Source organism: Balaenoptera musculus, chromosome 9 (assembly GCF_009873245.2).
Source record: "Balaenoptera musculus isolate JJ_BM4_2016_0621 chromosome 9, mBalMus1.pri.v3, whole genome shotgun sequence".
Classification (NCBI taxonomy): domain Eukaryota; kingdom Metazoa; phylum Chordata; class Mammalia; order Artiodactyla; family Balaenopteridae; genus Balaenoptera; species Balaenoptera musculus.
In genome coordinates, this window is record NC_045793.1 from 25823022 (window position 1) to 25835718 (window position 12697).

Genomic DNA, 12697 nt, shown 5'->3' on the forward strand with positions numbered 1-12697 from the left:
CAGGGACAGAGATACTATCAGGGTTTTCGATTTCATTAATGAAAACATAAAACAGTCTTGCTATAAAATTTATGAGACTGACTTCATCTCCCACCACACAAACTCTTAGCTATATGTTGTTAATTTCAAGCTATACACTAAAACACATCACAACTTTACAATCAGTGTTTTAAATGGATGGCTGACATACAGCCTTTAACAGTGTTTAGCACTTTGTAGCAATACATTAACGCTAACTTTAGAAATGATAGCATAATGAGATTTTACAGGCAATTAAGTTGATGAGTCACTGTCAGCTTCCTAAATTATTCTCTTAGATGATCAAGAAAGGCAGATATAGGAAGTGAGGGGCAAACTCTAGATCCTGTAAAATCTTAAGTGTCATTATGAGTTTGAAGTTTTAGGGAATAGAGAAATACCTTGTCTAAACAGCCTGAAAAGAAATCAGATAATTTCCTTTTAAATTTAGAAATGGTAATAGTGATCAGTCTTTTAGTTTGTCACCATGTACATACATTGATTTATGAAAAATGTCTTATAGTGTCCATTGACTTGTGTGGCAATAGTTACTAGAGAGTCTTATGAACGTTTACTTTAAAAGAAAAAAAAGCAAAGTTGTATATATTTAATCTTTACTCAGACTAATTGGAGTTTATAACTAGTCAAGGAAATAAATAGAGTTTAACTAGTGAAAATTTAAATATTTTCCTTTAATAAGATGGTGTGGTGTTTCAGAATTAATATAAATCCATTATACATGAAGGTGGAAAAATATTGGGGGGAATCTAAGGAAGAGTATGTCTATTAAGTTGGGGTATCTATATTAAAAGCATATCAGGAAACTGTTGTATATAACTTTATCTCAATTATTGAATGCTCAGAAATATCTTACAGACTTGTAGGAGGTTGCAGTAGCATTAAAATAAAATCCTAGTATGTTAAATTCAGAACATTTGGGGATAGAGTAAATTTAAAAATATAAAATATTCATACACATCTAGCTCTTCCATATATCCCATGGATTGTGGAAAATTTCCAAATGCCTTAAGTTCTCATGGTCATTACTTTCTTTGAATCAATTTGGCTTTGGCATTTTCTGCCAATCCTATGCCTGCTGACCATACTCCTTTAGTAATGGAGACATCGAATTCCTCTTTTTTCTTTAAAGTGTGTGTGTGTGTGTGTGTGTTTGCATGTGAGCACGCAGCAGAAGAGTTTACAGAGCAGCAATACAATCAACATAACCTGGAATATGAGTGCTATAGACTGAATGCTTGTGTTCCCCGCCCCCACCATATTCCTATGTTAAAACCCTACCCCCTAATGTGATGGTATTAGAGGTGGGCCTTTGGGAGGTAATTAGGATCAGATACCGTCTTGAAGGTAGAGCCCTCATGAATGAGATTAGTGCCCTTCTAAGAGTCATAAGAGAGCTTGCTTCCTCTCTGCTTTCTGCCATATTGAGGATGTAAGAAAACAGCCACCTGCAACCCAGAAGACAGCTTTCACCAGAACCTGTCCATGCTGGCATCCTGAGCCTGGAAGTCCAGACTCAGAGCTCTGAGAAATAAATTCCTGTTGTTTACCAGCCACCCAGTCTGTGGTACTTTGTTATAGTAACCCAAACTGACTAAGACACTTAGATATCTATGTTTTGAAATTACAGATTATTCATGTCCTCAAGTTGGGAGATTCTGATTCATTAAGTCTGGATGGCACTGCAGAATCTGTACTTAAGAAGATAACTAAGATGGGAACAACTGCTCTGGGATGCCTAGTCTTCCTTTTCAGTTGTCAAGTTCTGTGATGCAAAATAAATGAAACACAAGGATCTCTCCATATAGACCTAGGGACCTACCCTCAGTGTAGTTATTTCAGTCTTTTATCATTAAATTTCCCTCATCATTTGCCTCCTTTTTCATAAGCAACCATGCTGGTCTGTCCAGGACTGTCCAGGTTGTGATCCTACATCCTGAGAAACTCCTCAGTCCTGGACTAACCAGAGCCATTTGTCACCAGATAAGGTCTTTAAAGATATAACTGAATATTGTTGGTTTCTGTGACCATTCATCAGTATTTATTTATGAATTGTCTATTTTGTGGTTAAAACTATGGAAAGCTGACAGGGCTGCTTTCATAGGTTACTTGGGGATATTCTGGACATACACAGTACTGTCCTAGGACACAGAGATAGGGAGAGGACAGTACCCCCATATCTGCATGGATCTTAGCTTAGATCACTCAACTAAGGCAGGTTGAAGGAGACAATATACCTTTTGGCACCTCAAAGAGGTTCTTTGTTAGATCTGCCTTCTCTCTTTGTGTTCCTAAACCTGCCAAATCCTCAATAGGAGGTTTTAAGAAAATAATAATGTAATTCCCTACAATGATAGCCTGGTTTTGGATCTTATGAGTTTGATATGGAAGCAGACTAAATAGAAATATGGTATGCAATTGGAAATGTGGGTTGGAAGTTAGGTGACAGTAAAGTCCAGAAAGCTAGATTCCACAATGAATTAAATTGATACTATAATTTGATCTAATGTTTTGGACTCTATAACTAAAATTTTGGATTCCAGTTTCTATTTCTAGACCCTAGCAATAGTAATAGTTGAGAATGAATGGATTCTGAGGTTGGGAAAAATAAAAGAGGACTCAATCTTGGGGAATGGAATGTTGAGTCATCAAAAAAGTCTGAAAAGGTGTGTTGAAAGGGAGGAGCAGAATTTAGCATCACAAAAGACTGCAGGGAATAGAGCACCAACAAACAGCATTTAAAGGGTCTGAGTGGAACAAGTGATTGAGACCAGAGGAAAAAAGTTTCAATGATCTGATTAATAAAAACGAATGAATTGACCACAACATTTGTCTAGAAGAAAGTCACTGGTTTTGTCAGAGTGTAAAAACCCAAATATAAGACAACTATCTTAATTCACGTCTCTAAATTTAGAGGAAATATGCATTTTTGTGAAGAAAGGAAATATTTGTTGAACTTAAAGACTTTTATTAAAGTTTACTAACTGACATTTATGGGAAGATTTAAAGTGCTTGCTTTTGGTCTCTCCCAGTGGTACCAAATGTATAAGGTTTGGGGGTGTGTGGAAATGATAGATCCTTTTCGGTCTCCTTAATAAGTCCTCAATGTCCTATCTGTCGTTTTTTTTTTCTTGTGTGTCCAGCATTCTTGCCATCTACCCCATTTTCCTGGGGATTGAGAGAATATTGGAATTCAATATCTGAGACCTGGCAGTGGTTCCTGTGTCTGCTTTGTGTGTCCTAAGTGAATTTCACCTCCACAAACTGAGTTTCTTCATCTTCAAAATGAGAATGTTGGATTATAACTAATTATACACTATCTAACTTTTAACATTAATTTTATCTTCCATTTTTAATTCTATGTTTCTATTATATGTTAAATGATAAAGACCAAGCTAAAGGTAATCTCCAATGCCAGTTCTCAGCCCTAAATATACCTAAAAACAGGTACAATTATTCTGAATGACATTCATTTTGAGAGCTCTACATCTTTTATCTAATGTACAGCAAGATGACTATAGTTAACAACACAGTGTTGTATACTTGAAAGTTTCTAAGCGATTGGATCTTAAAAGTTCTCACCACAAGGAATAAAAAAGGCAACTATGTGAGGTGGTGGATATGTTAACTAACCTTTTGGAGATAATCATTTCACAATATGTATGTGTATTAAATCATCATGTTGTATTTATTAAACTTACACAGTGTTATACGTCAATTATATATCAATAAGCTGGAAAAAATTAAACAATAAAAACAAGTAAAAAGTTGAGTTCAAGAAGAAAATAAATTGAATGATTCTTCTAAAGATAAGCAGTTCATTTAAGGAAATATTGTCATTTAATATTTACAAAAAGAGCTCCCAAACAGAGCACATTCTAAACAAGGACAGACGTGGGGTGGAGGGGGAGATCTTACTTTGGGCCACTTATTAAATGATGCCCTTGAAGCTGAGGTGGATGAAAAGAACAACAGTCTACACATTTTACTTAAAAGATCAAATCACTACCAAAATGCTAGGTAATTACCAGCATGTACAGTATCAGAGAGCTCATAAGGTAGAAATGAAGATAATGAAACTATATGTCTTCTATTTACTTTATATCTTTTTGTTGCTAATGAAATAGTTTCTGTTCTTTCACAATAAAACATTCAATACCCAGTTTAAAAACCTGACTCAGTAAGTATAGGACTAAAATAATCAGGAGTAAAATCAAATAGTTTTGTCTCATTTATGTGTGCCTCAAATGATGAAAATCTTAGCCCTCATGCCAAATTTTTAGTGAAATCTAACCCCAGTTGATGGTTTCCCTTTTCTTTTACAGGCCTGGAGCGAATTGCTCGGGATTCATCTTACGAACAGGAAGGAAAGGTCCAATTTGTAATTGATGCTGTGTATTCCATGGCTTATGCCCTGCACAATATGCACAAAGATCTCTGCCCTGGATACGTTGGCCTTTGCCCACGAATGAGTACCATTGATGGGAAAGAACTACTCGGTTATATTCGGGCTGTAAATTTTAACGGTAAGTCACAACTTTTTTTTTTAATCTAAATACTTTAGAAGTGACAGGGTGTGTTTTTTCTCCCTATATATAGAGTATACTCAAGCAGAGTGGAAAGCACAGGATTAGAAGCAGTTCCCCTTTTAATCAGAAGTGTGAGTTTTTCCACCTGCTTTTAAATCTCAAACATATTTTTTTTGGTGCTACCATTAATCTGCTCCTGAAAGAAGCAGAAGTTAAAAATAAGCCTCTATCAATCAAAATATCACTATTTCAGAAGTAACTTAGGAGACTCATTTGGAACCCCTGCAACAGATTAGATTTCTTCGAAAATGTTTTGTTAATGCCGTTATTAAAGAAGGAATTGTAGACATTTTGTTTTGAAACCTATTTTAAGCATTTTAAACAGTAAGATGACTTGAGGAGAGTGGATGATTTGGAGTTGCTGTATATTTACATTCCAAGAGTGCTGTGTTAAGTTTCTGCATCTTGTTTTTCATTGTATTTCTTTCAATGATTGGGTCAATTTGAAGCAATGAGCTACATTGTGTAAGGTAGAACTACATACAATCAAGTGTAGATGAGATTTGCCTACTGCAGAAGCAGAAATGCTGCTTCTGTGAGCTGTCACAAGAAATTGGTACAGAATACGCTGGATTCATAGTGTTCGGCTGAGAATAGCCAAACTGCCTGTCTCAAGTGATGGAACTATTGAATTCTGCTGTTCTTTCATGAAAGTTGTAATGGTTGCTGCCCATGACTTTGACCATTATTTTCAAATGAAATGATAGAATGCTCTGAGCTGTCTAATTCTTTCTGTTTGGCTGTAATCCACACAATGGACATGCCTCTGAGCAGGACGCCCGGCGCTGCACTGTCCATCATAATACACTCCAGTGACCTCAGCTGCCAGCCTTTCTCAAAAAAGCACAAGGTCATCTTCAATTTAGAATTCAAGTGGAAACTTCTTCTTTTGCTTTGTTCAGACAACGTGAGACACAATTTGGTTTACATTCAACACAAAGTATCCTCTTTTTCACCAGAATTTTGGTGAAACATTACATAACATAGTTCCTTTTGTTAAAAATATAAATAGTAAGGGGAATTTGAAAATAATTTTCTTACAATTATTAAATGGAGCGAAAGAGGAGTGTTACAATACAAGTGTTACAATACAATACGTTATTTACCCTAATGTGACGTTGGGGAGCACTTTATTTATCCAAATTGTTAAGAAGTGGGAAGAGGAGTGCAAATGAATATATTTTTTCATTAACTGAAGCTCATCTCCAGAAGACAGGGAAGTCTTTTAAAGAAACACTGGATTAAAGTATTTTAAAGTTGAATTACCAATTTCTCTCTTAACCATAGACCTAACCCTTCCTTGATGACTTTAATTATTGTGCTATACTGTAATATAATGATGCTGTTAAAGACTACTGAAAAAGTCATAATGTCTAACGATTATTAAGACAATTTGCCTCTAGAGTCCAATGATTTTTGAGTTCTTCTGTCCACTTTTTAAAGTTTTTTTCCCCTTCTACATTATCAGACTACTGTTGCTGTGATTGATTTTTGGACTGATCCCTTCCATAATTAGCTTCTTTCAATCTACCACGGACACAGAAACACACATAAAATTTCATTAACTTAGTCAAGAGATATCTATTGAGCACATAGAATGTGGTAAGCATTATGATAGGTACTAAAGATATATTACTGGTAAAAAGAGTCAAAACAGACATGTTTCTTGGGGAACTTAGATATCAATCAAATAAGCACACAAAGGTGTAATTATATAATCTGCAATGAGTATTGAAAGAAGAGGTGTGTTGGACTAAAAGTTTATAATAGGGAAATATGTCCCTATTCTAGGGAGTTAGAGACAGCTGGAATCTGGAGATGAGGGTCAGAGACAAGGGTCAAGCACTAGACAGGACCAGATAGATCATGAGATGTCTTACAGGTCATTCTTAAGATTTGTTCTTCATCTTGAAAGCAATAGGAACCCACTGAAGCATAATAGAACTGTGTCTGATACAAGAGTAAGTGTACTCTGGATGAGGATCATGGAAAATACAAGAATTTTAGTGTATGAACTTAAAAGAGAATCTCTCTGAACTCCTTGGAGATTTATTTTGCAAATAGCTTGAAATTTTTCTGTGTCCCAATAGCTGGTAATAATAGTACGGTTATAATAATAGGGTAAGGGACCTGAGCATGAGCAGATTATCATGGGATATATAATTTGATTTTCAGTAATTTTCAGGATGTTTATCAATTTTTTGATTTCATTATTGGCTTACTGTTAGTATTCATTTATTATTAATACCTTGCCTGTTTCTGATGAAAAAAAGGCACATAGGGCTATTCAAGTAGAAGTACACCATCAAAACCATTGAAGGGGGAAGAAACAAATTTAGTAACCAGAATGAAGGACTACGTTAAGTTCTGAGCTTCCTAAGCAGCTAAAATATAAGGGGACATTCAATGGAATGTATGTTTCATTACATGAGAGAAGCAAACTTACCTATTTCTAAGGAGACAATGAATTTTCTTGCAGCTAATAAGCAATGTTATTTAACAAAATTTTACTTGGGAAGCTGGAGGGAAACAAAGGCCTGCCTTTTAGGATTACTTTTATTGCTACCATTTGAACAAAATGCTATTTCTATAAATTTTTTAAATGCAAAGATTTATCAAAAGAAAAACATAAAATAAAGAAGAAGAGTTCAGATTTTTCAGGTACTTAAGCAACAATGTCAATTCCTTACTCTGGTGTGGTCTGTAGGCAATAAAATATTAATACTGTACATCTTGTATAGAATCAAAGATTTTTCTGTTGCCGTGAGAACCTTATGCATCATAAAGAAAAAGTGTTGGACAGAATTCCAGAGATGTCTCCTTACTTCTCTATAGTTGAGCAGGGCAGGATAGGCACAGCGGCATACTAATCAGGGTTGTTTGACTGTAGGTAACAGAAACCAACTTAAGCTTGCTTTAAACTAAAAGGAACGATTTATGAGGGTGTGTCAAGAAACCCCATGGCAGACTATAGAAAGGTGTAAGAAAAGAAGTGGTTATAAGTACTAAAACCACTCAGAAATCCAAATATCCCTCTGTCTGCTTTGTTTGGTTCTCTTTATATTGGTTTTTCCTACGTCTAGGTCCACAGGGTAGGTAGCAGAAGACCATCTACATTTCTAGAATTTAGTTGCTGTTTGTTCAGGACATGTGCTAAGATTAACATATATGTATTTTAGGTCCCAGTTCTAACTTCTTGGAAACTTGAATCTCATTAGCTAAACTTAGGTTGGATGTCAGACCTGTTCCAAATTATCAGTGGCAAGGATCAAGTAACTACAAACTTAGTTGTCATGAGGCACTCCCAGTGGGTAAAAGGGACATTTAGGAAGCTTCTATCATTGACTTAGGGGGAAAATTTAAACAAAGTGAGCAGAGAGGTGAAAACCTGAGAAAGGGGTGATGCCGTGGTCTCTGAATCTCTTTGCTTCTCTAGGTGGGTGAATTTTTGTTAGGCTAGAGGACACAGTTAAACTCATATAGAATTTGTGGGAATCTGAGAGGGGAATCAATTTTGGAATTATTTAATGCAAACAAACCTTCATGCTGTGATTGAATTCCCTGAATGAAGCAGCTTTCCTAAACTCACAGTAAGGTAGTGTAGTGGTCTAACCATTTCAATGCTCAACATTCTAAGAAACATACGTAAACACTTGCCTGATTACAGAGACTGGTATAGAGATGGAATTTATCAGCACTTTCTTTTCTTTAGAAAACTTATTGATTTTAGGGACTTACTGCAAATTTTCCAAATATCCAATTTTGAGAGTCTCTGAACACTGCAGATGGTTTTAAAGCAAATTTCTTCACGTAAAGTACCTTTAAGCTATCTAAAAGAAATAAATACTGCTTAATATTAGGAAATGCATTACAAACGCACTAATAAGTCAAATAAGACAATGAAAAATATAAGATTCTGTAAAAGCATTTGATTAAAATATAACCCTCATTTCTGTTACAAGTACAAAAACAAACTAGAAATGGAATAAATGTTTAACATGATAAGCACATCTCTCTCAGCCTATAACTGGTTATATATTTATAGTTATTCCTATTACAGAGGTGGATTAGTCCTATTAGCACTATTATTAATATTCTATAAATTTTAACCAATGTGATAAAACAACAAACAAAAATAACAGAGATTACTACTAAAAAGGAAAAAGTATTATGATTATTTTCAAATGATTTGATCTCAAGACAATAAATTGAAACCTAGAAGTACTTACTTTAAGATGATCAAATATAAAATTAATATTAAAACATTAAGAACTTTCCTACATACAATGTTAGCAATCATTGACAATTATGGGAAATGAGACTCTTTGCAAAAATATATAGAAAATATCTTGGAATAAATTGAACCAAAAAATATTAAAGACATATGAAGACAACTTTATTGAGAGACATCGTTTGTTTGTAGACAGAAAAACTAAATAGAGGAAACATGTTAATCTTTTCTGAATTAATCTGTATTCAGGCTTAGTGTAGTTCCAACCAAAATGACAAAGGAGTATTTTCTGGAATTTGAAATAATATTTAAAATTTTAATTGTGAGAATAAATGAGTAAGAGTAACTAAAATGATTTTGAAGAAAAAAATATTCCTACCAAACGGTTAACATTTAAGCATAACGTTAATCTATAATAATGAATCCAGCATGGAACTATTACCAGAACAGACATATGGTAAATAGAACCAGATAGAAATAGCCAGAAATATCAATATATAATAATAAATAAATCAGTTTGTACATGTATTTGTATATACATACATATGAACTTATGATGTGATAAAGATGAGTTAGAATTCAGTGGGAAAGGAATTTTATTAATTGATTATCAATTTACAGTAAAATCAAGTGATCATGATTTCTCCCTATAAGAGAGTATAATCCATTTGGAATTTATTTTCGAGTTAGGTGAAAAGGAGAAGCAAAAAAAAAAAAAAAAGAAGAGAAGATAGAAGATGGTTCATCTTTTAGATGGAAGGATTATACTAAAATAATCTAAACGCTGAGGTCTCTTCCAGCTCTATATTCACTGCAGATTATTTTAAAGATAAAGGTAATTTTTAAAACATAGATGCCTATAAGTGTTCTTACTGTTGTTGTTTTTTTAGTTATTTATTTTTTATGAATCATTCCTTTAGCCCACATACATTTTATTGAGAATCTTACAAAGTATCTAATAAAAAGGCTCTTTGCTAGGCATCAAAAATACAAAGATTAATAAAATGTGGTTCTATGAGTTTTCAAATGTCATAGCTTAACACAGGAGAGATACAAACATGTTACCAACAATAATTCAATTTGATAAGTGATATGATAGAGGCATGGGCATGGCATGTACAAACCCAACATAAGGCTGAGATTAGGAAACTACATAAGGGGGGCTCAAAGAATACAACACAGAGAACAGGTGACACCTGATTTAAATTACAAATAGAAAGTGACATTTCTTTAGGTGGACAAGATGGGAAAAACTATTCATGGCAGACAAAACAGTTTAATAGTAGATGGAAGACAGGCAAGAGTGTGCGTTCTGAGAAAGTGAGCATCCACAGTGTAAGAATTCAAAGGAGTGACATGGGAGCAGCCTGGAGATGAGACCAGCAACATGAACTTGGGCCTGGTTAGAAATCCCTGCGAAACTCTGATGTTTGAATGTGACACAGGGAACTGAAGCTTTCCGAGCAGGACAGTGAAGTGCTAGGATTTGTGTTTTAGAAAAATAACTATGGCAGCAATTTGCAGACAGGAGGGAGAGATTGAAGACAGGGATGACAAGTTAAGAGACGGTTCCAATCATCTCCAGGAGAGAAGAGTACCTGAAATGGGAAAATGAAAGTACAAATGGAATGTAAAGAAGTGAAAGAGGGAGGAAGGGAACAAAGAATCATTTCAGTGCTGGCTCTGTTCTAGGCACTGTGCTTTGATTAGAAGCCAGAAGGTTTTGAGAAATATCTTTACTTCCCCAAATGATCTTTCTTTGTAACTGTTTGTGACAACCCCATTACTAGAGCTAATTCATTATTTTTTTGTGTGCATAAATCATTTTTATTTAGTGTTTTCATTTTCTTTTTTAAATTAATTTTTATTGGAGTATAGTTGCTTTGCAGTGTTGTGTTAGTTTCTGCTGTACAGCAAAGTGAATCAGTGATACATATACATATATCCACTCTTTTTTAGATTCCCTTCCCATTTAGGTCACCACAGAGCCCTGAGTAGAATGTTTTAGTATATATACCATTGATGAAATTGTCTTGACACTACTTTGTTTTATCCACCTTTATAAGTAGAAAATGAGACATAAAATGCCAATATATGGAAAAATTGACATAAAATGTCAACTATAGAATTTATGATGCATAATATCCTTGTGATTAGATATTACTTATTTGGTAAATAGAGATGAAGCAAAATCAAATGTGATGAAGTGGTTCTATGTTAACCTTAAAGATAAATATCCTTTTTGATAATTACCGTATTTGAAATAAAATTTAGAAAATCATTATTAATAATTTGGAAGTACATTATATAATTTATTCTTGATTATAGAGGTTTGCAAGTCATGAAGTAATTCCTGGAAATATTTATACATTTTTAAAAAAGCGAACGGCATGTGTAGTGATATTGAATTTGTAGAGATAAATAAACAGACTGATTTGAAATTAGGTAATATTTCAGTTTCTGATTAAGGAAACTTCAGGCTGCTTATAAAATATTAATCCTACAAATGAAACCATCCTGAAATTTAGCAGCACAATTATACCAGCCTCTGTTTTCTGAGTAAGTTGATAAACTGTGGGAGTTTTTTTTTTTTTTTAATCTTTATTGGAGTATAATTGCTTTACAATGTTGTGTTAGTTTCTGCTGTATAACAAAGTGAATTGGCTATATGTATACATATATCCCCATATCCCCTCCCTCTTGCATCTCCCTCCCACCCTCCCTATCCCACCCCTCTAGGTGGTCACAAAGCACCGAGCTGATCTCCCTGTGCTATGCGGCTGCTTCCCACTAGCTATCTATTTTACATTTGGTAGTGTATATATGTCAGTGCTACTCTCTCACTTTGTCCCAGCTTACCCTTCCCCCTCCCCTTGTCCTCAAGTCCATTCTCTACATCTGCATCTTCATTCCTGGCCTGCCCCTAGGTTCATTAGAACCTTTGTTTTTTAGATTCCATATATATGTGTTAGCATACAGTATTTGTTTTTCTCTTTCTGACTTACTTTACTCTGTATGACAGACTCTAGGTCCATCCACCTCACTACAAATAACTCAATTTCCTTTCTTTTTATAGCTGAGTAATATTCCATTGTATATATGTGCCACATCTTCTTCATCCATTCATCTGTCGATGGACACTTAGGTTGATTCCATGTCCTGGCTATTGTAAACAGAGCTGCAATGAACATTGTGGTACATGACTCTTTTTGAATTATGCTTTTCTCAGGGTGTATGCCCAGTAGTGGGATTGCTGGGTCATATGGTAGTTCTATTTTTAGTTTTTTAAGGAACCTCCATACTGTTCTAAGTCTAATTTCTTTTATAGTCATGAAGAACAAGGGCTTTCACTTCCTCCCTTAATGTATAAAGACTTATGTGTGGACCAAGATGGAGCCAGCATCCTTCGAAGCTTCAGGCAAATCAGTGGAGTTGCCTTAGTTCTTCCTTGGATCCTGCTCAACTTCACCCACTGCACTGGGTTTCTTTTACTCCTTCTTTATTCTTGTAATTCATGAACTTCATCATGTGCCAAAAATTAGGGATAAATGATAAGCAAACCCCAGAAACAGATGGGGTGCCGTAGGCTCACTAACTGTGGGTTATGTGGGCATTGGGTTTAAACAGGAGATGCAGCAGTGAGCCTTGGATGAAGGATGGGGACAGAAATGAAGGAGCAGAGAGGATCTCAGGTGGTGGGGAGTTTCTGCAGGAGTTCACATTTAATGGTTTGTATTTATCATAGTGATCAGAAACACAGACTTTATACTCAGAGTTTGAATCCAGTTTCAGCACTCACTACTTTGTGATCTTGGTCAAGTAACAAAACCTCTTTAAATCT

The 12697-nt window shown here is 34.8% G+C and overlaps 1 protein-coding gene across 2 annotated transcripts in view; it reads left to right on the forward strand.

Annotated features, from left to right (window-relative positions):
• Positions 1 to 12697, forward strand: part of GRM8 (glutamate metabotropic receptor 8) — a 765258-nt gene that overhangs the window by 470897 nt on the left and 281664 nt on the right. For both annotated transcript variants that reach the window (XM_036863493.1, XM_036863492.1), the window contains exon 6: positions 4362 to 4562. In XM_036863493.1, the coding sequence (XP_036719388.1) occupies positions 4362 to 4562 (201 nt within the window). The remainder of the gene's footprint in view (positions 1 to 4361; positions 4563 to 12697) is intronic.